The 14,268-nt window shown below is 39.3% G+C and overlaps 2 protein-coding genes, 1 long non-coding RNA gene and 1 other non-coding gene across 7 annotated transcripts; 1 reads left to right on the forward strand and 3 right to left on the reverse strand.

The window, feature by feature from the left end:
* Positions 1 to 1,430: 1,430 nt before the first annotated feature.
* LOC108836480 (uncharacterized) lies at positions 1,431 to 2,241 on the reverse strand. Of its 3 annotated transcripts, none has more exons than XR_001947152.2 (3): positions 2,003 to 2,158; positions 1,746 to 1,911; positions 1,431 to 1,668 (listed from the first exon to the last, which is right to left on the reverse strand). It is a non-coding gene; the product is annotated as an uncharacterized LOC108836480 (long non-coding RNA). The 3 variants fall into 3 exon arrangements; XR_001947151.2 differs by having other exon boundaries at positions 1,742 to 1,911; XR_001947150.2 differs by having other exon boundaries at positions 1,431 to 1,911; positions 2,003 to 2,241.
* A 630-nt stretch (positions 2,242 to 2,871) lies between these two features.
* On the forward strand, positions 2,872 to 8,318 carry LOC108829362 (cellulose synthase A catalytic subunit 7 [UDP-forming]). Of its 2 annotated transcripts, none has more exons than XM_056997420.1 (13): positions 2,872 to 3,030; positions 3,837 to 4,032; positions 4,119 to 4,318; positions 4,424 to 4,514; positions 4,919 to 5,033; positions 5,130 to 5,396; positions 5,480 to 5,825; positions 5,906 to 6,169; positions 6,270 to 6,482; positions 6,568 to 6,769; positions 6,872 to 7,062; positions 7,156 to 7,509; positions 7,595 to 8,318. In XM_056997420.1, the coding sequence occupies exons 1-13, from the start codon at positions 2,956 to 2,958 to the stop codon at positions 8,174 to 8,176; spliced, it is 3,096 nt and encodes a 1,031-aa protein (XP_056853400.1). In that variant the 5' UTR covers positions 2,872 to 2,955; the 3' UTR covers positions 8,177 to 8,318. The 2 variants fall into 2 exon arrangements, with proteins under 2 accessions (XP_056853400.1, XP_056853399.1); XM_056997419.1 differs by having other exon boundaries at positions 2,925 to 3,030; positions 6,866 to 7,062.
* Positions 8,319 to 8,445: 127 nt separating this feature from the next.
* Positions 8,446 to 13,445, reverse strand: LOC108829359 (gamma-tubulin complex component 2). Its single transcript, XM_056997421.1, has 21 exons — positions 12,831 to 13,445; positions 12,611 to 12,669; positions 12,459 to 12,507; positions 12,176 to 12,310; positions 11,918 to 12,049; positions 11,728 to 11,811; positions 11,540 to 11,638; positions 11,332 to 11,423; positions 11,185 to 11,257; positions 10,946 to 11,098; positions 10,732 to 10,851; positions 10,595 to 10,648; positions 10,401 to 10,484; positions 10,211 to 10,285; positions 9,982 to 10,095; positions 9,733 to 9,858; positions 9,521 to 9,628; positions 9,243 to 9,305; positions 9,091 to 9,165; positions 8,809 to 8,948; positions 8,446 to 8,704 (listed from the first exon to the last, which is right to left on the reverse strand). The coding sequence occupies exons 1-21, from the start codon at positions 12,912 to 12,914 to the stop codon at positions 8,581 to 8,583; spliced, it is 2,043 nt and encodes a 680-aa protein (XP_056853401.1). The 5' UTR covers positions 12,915 to 13,445; the 3' UTR covers positions 8,446 to 8,580.
* On the reverse strand, positions 13,207 to 13,427 carry LOC130502659 (small nucleolar RNA U3). The gene has a single exon (XR_008940369.1). It is a non-coding gene; the product is annotated as a small nucleolar RNA U3 (small nucleolar RNA).
* Positions 13,446 to 14,268: the final 823 nt, after the last annotated feature.

Genomic DNA, 14,268 nt, shown 5'->3' on the forward strand with positions numbered 1-14,268 from the left:
CCAAAAACGAATGAATCATCTTCTTTTACCACTTTCCACGTGAGTTGCCACTCTCCACAATGGTCCACCGTTTCTCCTTCTGTCCACGGTTTGATATGCTATGCACAAGCCACTAGACTTGTTATATATAACCCTTGCACTAGACGATCCATTGCCTTGCCCGAGATCGATACATGGAGGAGACCCATACGCTACCACTTGGGTCATGATCCCATCGAGAATGCTTATAAAGTGTTGTGCGCCATGTTAGGAGGTACGCGCAATATAGTCAAGGAGTTTCGGGTTTTGACACTGGGAACGGAGAACTCTTGGAAGAAAATTGAAAACAATATTATTTCTCAGGTTCCTTTCGGACAAGATCTGTGTATAAGTGGTGTTTTGTATTATCAAGCTTTCAGTACTGATACATGGATGAATGACTTGACAATCGAGAGTTTTGATGTTAGGTCAGAAAAACTTTCTTATATCAAAGGACCTATTAGACCAGGTGCAACGCAGACTTTTACCAAATCCTTAACGCGAACTTTTAGAAAAAAAATATTAAAATATTGTTGTGTTTGGTTTTTGTGTCCAGATTATGAGCGAAAAATCCTTCGCTAAGGATTGATTTTCGTAGAATCCGTTACTGTGTCGCGGGCCCCACGACACGTGGCGGCCCACGATTAATTTTTTTTTTTTTTTTTAAATAGATGAGAAAAGGAAAAAAAATTAATAAAATAATGGTTGGAAATCGTGCCGCTCGAAACCAGCGTTGCACTTGCTCTTAGTACTAGTAGTATTTTTATGCACAGTGAGTCTTCAAAGTTGATAAGCTACGAGGAAAAGCTAGCTGTCCTCTTCTTCGTTGCAAATGACGTTCGATTGTGTGTATTAGAAGATGCTGCTAAGGAGGAATGGTCGACGAAATTTTTTGTTTTATCTACAACAATCCCGGCTTTAAACTGGTATGGAAAGTCTCGATCCACTGTGACTGACACGGGTGAGATTATAACCTCACCACATTTTTTGCATGCATCAGTATTTAACCTTGCCTGTTATGATTTGAAGACAAGTAGTGAGCAAACAGTTCATATACTTGGAAACACAACAGAGGATATGGGCTATCATGTAGAGTATCTCTCATCTAACCTGGTAGAGAATCTCATGTTTTTGTAAGGATCATCTAAACAGTATTTTGTTCTTCAGTTTCTATTTTCTTTCATTTTTATACATTTTATACGTGATGGCTTATTTGCTATTTGCATAAACATAAGTACGATCTACTAGGAGTGTTTTCTCTTATCAAATCATTAGTGGAATCAAACTAGACAGATTTGATTCAAGAGTAATAATGTAAATGTTACATGCTATTTCAAGATTAAACAGCTTCCTTTGGAGTGATTCTCAACTTTATATTCCTTCTATAGAGAAAGAAGCTTTGAACGAAAAGCTAATTAAATTCTGAAGTTTATATTCCATCGCCACAATCTTCTACTCAACAGATATAAAAAGGTTAGAACATTACAAGAAACTCCTCTTGAAAACTAAGCAACTTTACAATCTCACAAATCTTGAACACATAAGAAAAACAAAAGTGTTAGTAACTTCAGATTGATTCTAGACGCATCTCTAAAAACTTCTTAAACTTGCTGCAACTATCTCCAGCAGTCTTAATAGCTGTCATGGGGTCTGTAAACATAGTTAAAAACATATATATTTTAGATGCAACCAGTAAATAATAAGACTGCTTTCTTCGAGTTACCTACGGTCAATATCTCTTCCACGGCCACGGCTATCTCCCCTGTCTCTTTCTTTACTTGATTCTCGCTCTCTGCTCCTCTCCTTTGATCTGAGGTTAGTAGTTTTTCATCTAAAAGCTTTAGGAAAGTGAACCTCCTTTTTCGACCGTTTGTGAACTTTGTTCTTTTCCTCCTGAAGAAAACAGAGAGGATATAACTACACAGTCTATACTGAGAAAGAACACACTAAAATTAAAGCAGAAAATCATATTGTTTGTTATTACCTGAAGCTCTGCTAATTTGTCGCGGATCAGCATGTTAACCCAAATGAAGCTTCCCTCCAAAATGATCAGCTAATCGACGATCACTAAAGGCAGTACAAAAGATTTTTGACATTGCTAAATGCTAAATGCAAATCACGGGTTGGTGACATAGATATAGTAACAGGCAGCTCAATTATTTAGCTGCAAAAGTAATCCTCGTAAAACTGGGCCCAGATAGCCTGCTGGTGGAAAGGAGGTACATTAGCCGGGGTCAAATAGGAAGTCATTATCAACCAAAGATCTATTTCTAAGGATGCTATTAGTTACTCGGAAAAAAAGCCCAACAAGGTTTGTTTTCGCCACTCCAATGGACCCAAATCTGGTTTCGATTTGAATTTCTGGGCTTCATGCAAGCATTTTTGGGATCTTCACTTCATAGAATATTTTTGGTAACAATCAAATTTGATTATGGACTTTTATTTACAGTAGAAAGAGGCCGAGTTTGTGCTGGGCTAAAAATTGGATTAGATATAATTCGCGACTTGTGAGCTTTTACTTTGGGGACATGGAACGTAACTTGGCTTGCACTCTCCACTCACCAAATCTTCTAACTAATTTCAATTTAAAAACTATTATTATCATTATACAGATTTAGTCAACAAAGTAAGTAAGTGGAAAAGAGATTAGGACAGTAGAAGGAATGAGAGTCATGAAGCTTAAGAAATCCGCAACGATGAAAGGAAGACATACCAGCTAAAAAATGCTAGTGAGTTTGTTGCATGAAAACTATATTATATAAAATTTAATATAAAAATGAAATCTTAGCTTGAAGGCAATGGAGACTCTACAACAAACTACGTACCATACAGAGAGAGAAACACAAAAGGGTTTCATTGATAAAAACCATCTCCTTCCTCTTACACTGAATGTCATAGCTACGATTTTTGCTTTCTCTCACTGCCGATTTCACCGCTATGGAAGCCAGCGCCGGTCTTGTCGCCGGTTCGCATAACCGTAATGAACTTGTCGTCATTCACAACCACGAAGAGGTAAAATATATATTGTCTGACTGACATTAATTTAATACAAATACTTCTTTGATCAAAAAAATACAAATAATAACCGGGCTTTGTAGCCTGGTGGTAATGGAACCTCGGCTGAGGTGCCCGCCACCCAGCTTCGAAACCCGGCCACAGCGATTTAACATCTTTACTGCTGGGGCGCTGGACCCCTTCGGGGATATTTGGGAAAGTGGCTGCCCAGACACCAGAGATACCAAAAAAAAAAAAAAAAATACAAATAATTAACTCCATTTTAAGTAACTAGAAGATTCACAAATGCTTTAAGTTCGGAATCATTATAACATGTAGAATAGTGTTGGATTTAATGGTTTACTATTTATCTAAATTTTATTATTTTCTTGAATTTTGATAACTATATAGTTTGATTTGCAAGAATATTTTAGTTAGTCGATTATTTAGGATTTTATATGATTATTGTAACCACAAAAATATATTTAGTAGAAGATTCACAAAGGCTAAAATTTGAGAATCATTAGTGGTGGATTTTGAATTGTTTACTATTTAATAATTGTTATTATTTTTTCTTGAATTTTGCTAACTATATATTTTGATTTGCAAGAATATTTTAATTAAGAGTATTATATAATTACTGTAACAACAAAAATATATTTAGAGAACAAAGAAATCGAGTTGTAACATGTTAATAATGTTTTTAGAACTATAGAATAAAAATGATTTGTTGACATAATCTTCCAAAATTAGAAGGCCCTTTCTCAAAAAAAAAAAAACTTCCAAATTAATTTTCTGTGTTATTTTTTAATTAATTATTACAGCCAAAGCCTCTAAAGAACCTAGACGGACAAGTGTGTGAGATATGCGGAGATCAGATTGGTCTGACAGTTGAAGGAGACTTGTTCGTGGCTTGCAACGAGTGTGGTTTTCCAGCGTGCAGGCCTTGCTACGAGTACGAGAGAAGAGAAGGGTCACAGAACTGTCCTCAGTGCAAGACTCGTTACAAGCGTCTCAGAGGTGTCTGCTCGTATCTTGTTCGACGAAATGCCTGAACGGAACAGAAAGCTAATCTTTTCTTTTTTTTTCTCTTTTGGTTTCTAAAGGAAGTCCAAGAGTGGAAGGGGATGAGGATGAAGAGGATATTGATGATATTGAGGACGAGTTTAATATCGATGATGGGCAAGACAAGCAGAAGCAGTCTGCTGAGTCCATGCTTTATGGGAAAATGAGCTATGGAAGAGGCCCTGAGGATGATGAGAACGGAAGATTCCCGCCTGTTATAGCTGGTGGACACAGTAGACATGTACAACTATATATGCTTTTTATATGATTCTTTTTTTCTTACTTATACAAAACATAAATAAGATCAAGTTTGTGTAGTTTTTGTTAATCTTTTGGATTTCTGCAGGTAAGTGGTGAATTTCCAGTTGGAGGAGGGTATGTGAATGGAGAACATGGGCTCCATAAGCGTGTGCATCCATACGCATCATCTGAAGCTGGTGAGTCTCTCTGCTAATTGTCCTCTGTAAACGCGTAATAGCACATATATTCATAATATGTGTTTGTGCAAATAGAAGGATTTCTGTTGGAAACGATAACTTACATGTAAGAAAATAACGCAGACGTCTCACCGTGATCATTGGGGTCAGTTATCATGCTAAAAACAAAGTTATGAGGCATGCCAGCTAGGTATTGAACAGTTTGGTAGTAGATAGGGACATAGATTTGTAAAAAGGGCTTCAGGCTCTTAACATTGTTATATGAAAGTCATCAGCAGAGTCTTGTTTGATTGAGAAAGAGCTACTTCTTTTAGAAAATTTCAACGACATATAAAATGTTGATACAAGCGAAAAAGCAAATGAAGTAGAGGTTTCTGACAACACTTTTCTTTTTATTTTGGTAGGGAGCGAGAGATGGGATGACAAGAAGGAAGGAGGATGGCGGGAAAGAATGGATGACTGGAAGCTCCAGCAAGGAAATCTTGGACCAGAACCAGATGATGATCCTGAGATGGGACTGTAATACCTCCTCAAACATTTGTCTAATACTTTCAGTTTTTGATGATTCGTATTCATGCTTACTATCTTTTGAATTTTGTTTTGAAATGGATGCAGGATCGACGAGGCGCGTCAGCCACTCTCGCGGAAAGTGCCCATTGCATCAAGCAAGATCAATCCATACCGTATGGTCATCGTTGCTAGGCTTGTCATTCTAGCAGTTTTCTTACGGTATAGGCTCTTGAACCCCGTGCACGATGCTCTGGGATTATGGCTGACCTCTGTGATCTGTGAAATCTGGTTCGCTGTCTCTTGGATTCTTGATCAGTTTCCCAAGTGGTTCCCCATTGATCGTGAGACATATCTAGATCGTCTCTCCCTCAGGTATAATCCACAAATTTTCAAGTAGAAGCCTTAAAATCTATGAAGTTGGAGTTTTGGTTCAAATATTTTTTTGTTTTATACAGATACGAGAGAGAAGGTGAACCGAACATGCTTGCTCCTGTAGATGTCTTTGTCAGTACGGTGGACCCGATGAAGGAGCCTCCTCTCGTCACATCAAACACTGTGCTGTCAATCTTGGCCATGGACTACCCAGTTGAGAAGATCTCCTGCTACGTCTCTGACGATGGTGCTTCCATGCTCACATTCGACTCTCTCGCAGAAACTGCTGAGTTTGCAAGAAAATGGGTTCCCTTCTGCAAGAAATTCTCCATAGAGCCAAGGGCACCGGAGATGTACTTCACGTTGAAAATTGATTATCTTAAGGACAAAGTCCAGCCAACGTTCGTTAAGGAGCGCCGAGCCATGAAGGTCAGTGTCTATCACTTGAAATCAAGTTATATCATCACTCACTATAATCTAATTCCACTCGGTATTTTGATTTCTGGCAGAGAGAGTATGAGGAGTTCAAGGTGAGGATCAATGCTCTTGTGGCGAAAGCCTCAAAGGCTCCTCTGGAAGGTTGGATCATGCCAGATGGAACGCCATGGCCAGGGAACAACACGAAGGACCATCCAGGTATGATCCAAGTCTTCCTCGGTAGCAACGGTGGATTTGATGTCGAAGGAAACGAGCTCCCTCGGCTTGTGTACGTGTCACGTGAGAAGCGGCCTGGTTTTCAGCACCACAAGAAAGCTGGTGCCATGAACGCCCTGGTACTTTCTCTCTCTGCCTTGGACCAAACAAAAAAAATTATCTCTGAATCATGGGCCTAGCATGACATAACTTACGCTTTCTTATCGATACTTCTGCCAGGTTCGAGTAGCAGGTGTACTCACAAATGCCCCATTCATGCTGAATTTGGACTGTGATCACTACGTTAACAACAGCAAGGCCGTGAGGGAAGCAATGTGCTTTTTGATGGATCCTCAGATTGGAAAGAAGGTCTGCTATGTTCAGTTCCCTCAAAGGTTCGATGGTATTGACAGGCACGATCGTTACGCCAACAGAAATACAGTCTTTTTTGATGTAAGACGCAATCTACATTTTCTTCAACTTCTGATCTATGAGATAAATAAACCATCTTTCTTACCCTCTTGTGTGTTTGTTACAGATCAATATGAAAGGTCTAGATGGAATCCAAGGTCCAGTTTACGTTGGTACTGGGTGTGTTTTCAAACGACAAGCTCTGTATGGTTATGAACCACCAAAGGGTCCTAAACGTCCCAAGATGATAAGCTGTGGTTGTTGTCCTTGTTTTGGGCGCCGGAGAAAGTCCAAGCATGAGTCGAATGGCGACATAGCATCCCTTGGTGGTAAACTATCCCAATAAACTTATAATATGGCTCCAAATCTTGAAATAGGTTTAGTATATATGGGAATCTTGCAGATCTGATAGTGTTTATTTGCAGGAGCAGAGGGTGATAAGGAGCATCTAATGTCTGAGATGAACTTTGAGCAAAAGTTTGGGCAATCATCCATCTTTGTAACCTCGACTTTGATGGAAGATGGTGGAGTTCCTCCGTCATCAAGTCCTGCAGTGCTCCTTAAGGAGGCAATCCATGTCATAAGCTGCGGTTACGAAGACAAGACTGAGTGGGGAACTGAGGTAATAATACTGAACCCGTTTAGTAGCCCCTTCTCGTTAATGATTTCGAAACTGGCCATTGTTAACAAACTTTTGTGTATCTCTGAAATGCAGCTGGGTTGGATCTATGGCTCTATCACTGAGGATATTTTGACGGGTTTCAAAATGCATTGCCGTGGCTGGAGATCTATTTACTGCATGCCAAAGAGAGCTGCATTCAAAGGTTCAGCTCCTATCAATCTATCAGACAGGTTAAACCAGGTTTTGCGTTGGGCACTGGGGTCTGTTGAAATCTTTTTCAGCCGGCACAGCCCTCTCTGGTATGGCTACAAAGGTGGCAAACTCAAATGGCTTGAGCGTTTCGCTTACGCCAACACAACAATCTACCCGTTCACATCAATTCCACTACTTGCCTACTGTATTCTTCCAGCCATCTGTCTCCTTACCGACAAATTCATCATGCCACCGGTTAGTAACTCATCTGATAGAAGTGTTTTAAAAAGCTGCATTAGCTTTGCTAACTCTCTGTTTTCCCATTTTTCTTTTCCTTCAGATAAGCACATTTGCTAGTCTCTTCTTCATCGCATTGTTCGGGTCTATCATTGCAACGGGAATCTTGGAACTGAGATGGAGCGGAGTGAGCATCGAGGAATGGTGGAGAAACGAGCAGTTCTGGGTTATTGGAGGAATCTCAGCTCATCTCTTTGCGGTTGTCCAAGGTCTCCTCAAAATCTTGGCAGGCATTGACACAAACTTCACAGTCACATCAAAGGCTACAGATGACGATGACTTTGGAGAACTTTACGCGTTCAAATGGACGACTCTGCTTATCCCTCCAACAACAGTCCTCATCATAAACATTGTTGGCGTCGTTGCAGGCATCTCGGATGCCATCAACAATGGGTATCAGTCTTGGGGACCTCTGTTTGGTAAACTCTTCTTCTCCTTTTGGGTGATTGTTCATCTTTACCCATTCCTCAAAGGTCTGATGGGAAGACAGAACAGAACACCAACCATTGTGGTGATTTGGTCGATTTTGTTGGCGTCTATCTTCTCTTTGCTTTGGGTTAGAATTGATCCTTTTGTGATGAAGACCAAAGGACCTGACACTTCCATGTGTGGCATCAACTGCTGAAGCAAACTCAACTTTTTTTACCTTCTGAAACTTATATGTACTTTTGTCCAGAGTGTTTTCTCTTTTTGGATTTTTCTTATAAATGGATTATGTTTATTGTATATTAACCAGCAAAACAGATGCATCTGGATTTGTGGTGAAGAGATTAATGCATTGTAAAGAAGCTCCACTAAAATTACTTTTGAGTTACAAATTTGAAGATCCACAGATAATTTCTCAGAGAAAGTACTTGAATTCAAAGCTTTAGCAGAGCTTGAGAAATTCACAAAAACAGTGTGACAACAAAAGACTAAACACGCTCACATCTCATAATAACTTCAACCTTAATTAATATATTTGACAGAAGTCGAAGAACATTAGAAAAAAATCGAAAGCCCGAGTTTGTTTTAGTAAAAGTCTCACACTCATTCTTTTGAAACACCAAGGATCCACTGGGAGAGATGAGTCAAGTATGGCTCAGCCTGAGAGCCTTTGCTCAAGACTGGTCCTAAGCTCTGCAACTCCGAGTTGAACTCCCTTTCGAAATTGCTGGTAAAACGTGTAACCCACATATTAGAACAATACAGTAAAACAGTAAAGATATCAAATGATTCACCAAGAGAATAAAGAAACAGTTCCTGGTTACTACTTACAATATGGACTCTGTGACGGTTGCGTCTCTTATCATTGTTTTCTGGGAATGAGACTGGCTATTGATGTCGATGGACGATGATATCAGCCACTGTGTAGCTGCAGCATATTGCAGGCACACCGATTTCAACTTCTCCATTTTCTGCAACATCAGTGGAGAAGAGTTTAAATACCAAAAAAACACCACCCTGTTACTACTGCATTCCAAATTTTCTACTATGTAGAGAAGTACAGCATTAGATTGATCGTAAGAAAAGAAAACATTGACTAGAACAGCAACAAACCTTGAGGACATCAGGTAAAAGAAGCAAGCATCCTCTCAGACATTTATCAAGAAAGAAGTCGTGATGCTGTATCACCTGTAAGATGAAGGCACATTGTTTCAATGAAGCAATATTTTTCCTGGAACTATAACAAAGCAGATTCCTACACTTACCTCATCTACACTCTTTGTGGATTGTAGTCTATCATGCATCACATGCCAATTTGGTTCGAGAACCTGAAAAATCATTCCACATAAATGCAAGCAAATGAAACACTGGAAGAAATTGGAGAGCAAAACAAAAATGCGCTAAATGGAACCACTCAAATCATGTCATAACTAATTGTACCAGATTAAACTTGGTGTGATTTCTGTCAACTGTTCCATTATTCCATTATATTAGCAAACATAAAAGTTTAAACAAACACAAAAAGAAAAAGTTGACGACTTGCCTCGAAAGTAAGATAATGTAGAAGGCTACTGATGAATTTAAGCATGCTACGACAGAGAAGTGATGATCTACGAATTGCTGTACCGTTAGAGTTCATAGACCGAATCCCCTGTAGAAGTACATAGCAGTTTGTTAGAGAAGCAAATAGATTTAAAAGGTTTCGTTAGAAACAAAAAAAAATTCCCAAGCTGCCAATATAATATCAGTTCATACTTGATGTATCTGCCAAGCACCACAAAGCTGGCGTTCCACATGCTTGCAGTGAAAAAGAAAGCGGAAAATCAACTGGTACTTTGACAAGGCCTTCTTTGATATGACAATAGATAATGGCCACTGAACCTGAAACACACAGCCACGATCAACACATCAAACACTTGAGTAGCTAACGTAATCTCCATTTGCAAATAAGTGATAGAAGTATGACTGATGAAACTACAGACAAGGCAAGAGAGAAAAGCAGACCTTGTAGCTCAAGGAAAATGTCTCTAGACCAGTGATGCTCATTGGGTCCTCTATACTACTATTGCTATCAGGGTCCTTGTGCATTCCCAAAGTCGTAAGCAATGAAGCTCGATCCTAAGATATGAATGCAATATGAGAACAACTTATAAATGCAATATGAGAACAACTCGTGTACAAAATTTTGGTAAACTGATCACATCATCCAGGAAAAGACAAATTGACTGCTCACCACACAACAAGTCAAGTCCTCGTGGCGAGGATCTGCAGCAGCCGCTGTAGTACGTAGAGCAAGATCTAGCAAAGACTAAATAATACATATGCATTCAGAATCCAAACAATAAGTATAGAACCAAACAATTAGATAAGCGCAGCAAGCTTTGTGTAATATTTTTGATCATGCTCTAGCGGGGCGAACGTACCTGCAACTTTTCAACAGATATTTCATGCACTTTTTTGTTGAGCTCATCTCGAGAAATGTCCATAAAGTGAACCAAGAAATCACCCTATAGTACACGAAAAATAATTAGAATTAAAAAGGTGATAAAATATCAATCACACTGATGCCTAGAAAAGTATAATTAACTCTGAAGATCCACAAGTAGAAACAGTATACCTGGTCGAGAAGAAGATAGTGCTTTATAGAACGAAGCCTTCCAATGAGGTCATACTGAATCATATACTGATGATCAGAGAGGTGTATTTACGCGGAATAACATCAAAAGAAGCAGTCATCATAACACAATTAATTACCTTGTCCTTGATGAGAGTCACAAGCTCTTTACTGGCAAATTCGTGAGCAGCCTTTATGCATTCAAGATAATGATGATTTGAACCAAATATTGTTAACTTAGATCTCTCTGAGATGGGAACCTGTAAAAAAAAAAAAAACCAATGTCATATCTAGTATCATAAACACTGTTAACTGCTTTAATTACAAGAAAGATTCATCCACACTCATTCATACCTGAACATTGTGTCCACATTCTCTCATAACGTTTAGATATTTCCCTGTGGTCAATATCGTTGCAGCAATGTTTGCAAGGAAGCCGGGAATAGTCTCCTTGAGGCTGTATCTTTGGCTCCAATATTTAGCCGTAGAGTCCTGACTAAGGCTCTCCTGCACAAATAGAAAAGAAACTTGAAATTGTAAGATCAAGCCAATTGATCACTATGCAGGGCGATCAGAGGTAAAAATCAAAGTACCTTTTTAAGAGACCTGTTCTCAGCAATGAAAAACTCCCCATACGGATCATCAATGATCCCTTCATAGACCCACCTTAATTAAACACCTAATTCAAGTCAGTCGATGGATCTAAGAATAGTATGAGTTATCAAGCAAACATGATCAACCTTTCCAATATGCTCAGGTATGCATTGCTTGCACACTCGGTCATTTTCTCTAACAATGACCTCACTGAGTTATCACCAGCCATTGCTTTAGCCTAGGCATGAGAGACTTCAAGATTAGGAGATGTAATAAGAAAGCTAGTTCCAGCACACACAAAAAATAAAGAATTCAAAGGGTGTTTTTTTTTTTATAATCAAAGCAAGAACCTACCTGACTCTGCAAAAGATTAAGCACACCAGAACCCACAAAATGCTTTGCCGAAGCCTGCTGAATTACTGCAGCCAATGCCCGCATGGATCCCATCATGGGCTGAGGAGATACAAAAACAATCAATCAGCACACTTTTTTACAGAATTTATACAAAAAAATAAACAGTCAGGAGTGACAGACAGACAGACCTGACAGTAAAACCATAATCCTTGGAGAGAAAGTCTTCCAAGTCGAAATTGATGTTCCAGTTGTGCAATCATAGCTTGATAATCCTAGTTCGCAAAATCCCCACATGAAACGGTAATGGAAAGAAAAAAAACTCAACGAACAATGCATCACAAGTACCACAAAGGCAGCAACCTATATAAACTAACATACAAGGAGGAGTGCCCTGAGTGCAGCTGCAAATGCATGGTTGACTAGCCCGTTCTTGAACTGCGAGCTTGACTCCACAAATTGGTCGATCAACAGAAAGCATTCACATAAAGGGAATATTCTTTTCGCCAATTCCTGCAAAAATTTGAATATACTCACAATGTTTAATTTCTTGTAGCATCTCTAAATAACATGGTTAATCACAGGAAAGTGTCCGGGATAAGAAGAACGATTTTTATTTGTGTGTTGAGTACTACTTGCCTGTAATGCCAAATCCATAGAAGGATCAACTTGGAAAGCTACACTCTCCTCCTTCCCGTGGAATCTTTTAATTGATATATATCTCCCTTCAATCCCAACCAACGCAGACAAGAGATCATCAATGACAATAAGTTCCTGCACACCAAAAAGGTTAAAAATGAAGTCACTGGAACAGACAGACGTAAACATAAGAGATGACACCAAGTCCCAACCTTAGCCTCAGACCAATTACTCAAGTCTATGCCAAGAGAAGAAGAGAAAAAGGACAAAAAAAAACACAAACCTGAACCGGTGTGTCATAGCAGCCTATAGCCTGTTCTACTCCAGAATTGCTGAAACCAAACGGAATTTGGACAAAACACACAAACATAAAGATTAGTGATTTTATGGAAAATAAAAGCAATTAACTTTCAGTTATTAGAGATTCAGAAATACCTAGACGAGTCTGAAGTAAACCGCTTTGAATCACCAAGTTTGGAGCTTGCCCTCGTTTCCTGAGATAATAAACAAACCCATTTTGTCAAAAGCTAACAACTTTTTGCTTTTCTAAAGTTACCAAACAAACAAAACAAATGTCGAAAATTCAAATTTGATTCGAGAGAATTATAGAACAAATCCTAAAAAAAAAAACAAGATCTAAAGAAGGAGGAGAAACCTGGTGGAAGCGGCCAGTGAGGAAGGGCCTGTCTTGGTTCCAACGAGGAGTCGTAGGACACGAGATTGGCGTCATTGGTTCCATTGCTTCGCTTCTTCTTCACTCACTGCAAACTAAAAGCTTAATGATGGCAAAAGGAAAAAGGAGACACGGATCGGTTACGATGCCGGTTTTCTGTTAACCACAAATCATAGGTTAGTAGACGTCCGGTTTTAAAGGACCGGAAATTTTCAGATTCGAGACTAATTCAAACATTCACGGCGGATTACCAAACCGCGCGATGCATATGTGAAAGCTCGAGGATGGAATAAAAAAAGAACATGGGGTGAAAATATAAGAAGTCTCCGAAAGCTTGTAGGGAAGATAAAAAAGATAAGACCTATCAGACCGCCGTGCGACCACCCCCTAGCAAGGTCAAGACCAGGCTAGGTAGCGATCCTCTACAGCGCGGAGACTCCGAAGAGATTCGTAAGCCGTTAATCACACTCAAATCGCACGGCCATTATTCATCATCAGGTTTCTAAAGGCCTGTCTCTTTAGAGATCAAAGACACAGAAGTACTCCCCTATAGAACAGATCCTGTTCAAGTAAGGTCGTGACCATTGCTGCTTTCTACCCATATATAAACAACTCGTCTCTTCTCCGCTTTACCGATGTGGGACTCTTCTTTCACCACTTATTCAGCTTCTCTTGTAACACGTGTTATTTATTAAACACTTTTCCGGTTTGAATCGAACAATGTCAAAACCAAAACCTAAAGCTATTTATACATAGCGCATGTCATTACGTACTTGTATCCTTTGAACATGTGTCTTTAACTTTTCCTTTCTCTCTTGTTCTCCCCCATTTGTGAAATATTGACAGTAGAAAACAGGATAACTACACTAGGATCAGCGTGAAGATGGTCGGTCGGTTTACATCTTAAGTCTTACTGCTGAGGAACCTATACAGTCACTTGGAGAAGCCTCCAAGGGAATGTCTCCTCTGAGTATACCATGTGGACAGCTGATTGCAGTACAAGTGGGAGTCGTGCAGCTATTGGTATACAAACCTAGGAGCCGGTTTGCTTGATTTGGAAAGAGGAGCTGGTTCTTACTTTCTCCGAAGTGAAAGCAATGTCTTGGTTTTAGTGTGTTATGATATGAGTTAATTTTTATTTGTATGTTTGTTTTCAGGAGGAGATGACTGCTGCACTCGCGTTTGGAGTATCAAATGTGGTCAACTTCTGTCTGAAAATAAATTATCTGACAGTGTCCCTTCAATTGTGTGTTGGTCTTCTGTTGAAGGTAGTTTCTTACTCACTGATCCTATCTCCTGCTTCTTGACTTTTTTTTTTTAATCTTATGTGGAATCAGAAACTTTGTAATGTTGGATTTTACAGGGCAAAGAGACTTGAAAGGTGGCACTGTTCACGGGGCGTGGCTTGGATCGCGTGAAG

This window comes from Raphanus sativus, unplaced genomic scaffold, assembly GCF_000801105.2.
Source record: "Raphanus sativus cultivar WK10039 unplaced genomic scaffold, ASM80110v3 Scaffold0641, whole genome shotgun sequence".
Lineage (NCBI taxonomy): Eukaryota > Viridiplantae > Streptophyta > Magnoliopsida > Brassicales > Brassicaceae > Raphanus > Raphanus sativus.

Coding starts and splice junctions, on each gene's coding strand:
- LOC108829359 (XM_056997421.1), bottom strand. CDS start 12,914: ATGGAACCAATGACGCCAATCTCGTGTCCTACGACTCCTCGTTGGAAC. Junction 11,258..11,331: donor TACCTGAGCATATTGGAAAG/GTTGATCATGTT, acceptor TGTTTAATTAAG/GTGGGTCTATGAAGGGATCA. Junction 11,099..11,184: donor AGAACAGGTCTCTTAAAAAG/GTACTTTGATTT, acceptor CTATTTGTGCAG/GAGAGCCTTAGTCAGGACTC.
- LOC108829362 (XM_056997419.1), top strand. CDS start 2,956: ATGGAAGCCAGCGCCGGTCTTGTCGCCGGTTCGCATAACCGTAATGAA. Junction 3,031..3,836: donor TCATTCACAACCACGAAGAG/GTAAAATATATA, acceptor TAATTATTACAG/CCAAAGCCTCTAAAGAACCT. Junction 5,826..5,905: donor AGGAGCGCCGAGCCATGAAG/GTCAGTGTCTAT, acceptor GATTTCTGGCAG/AGAGAGTATGAGGAGTTCAA.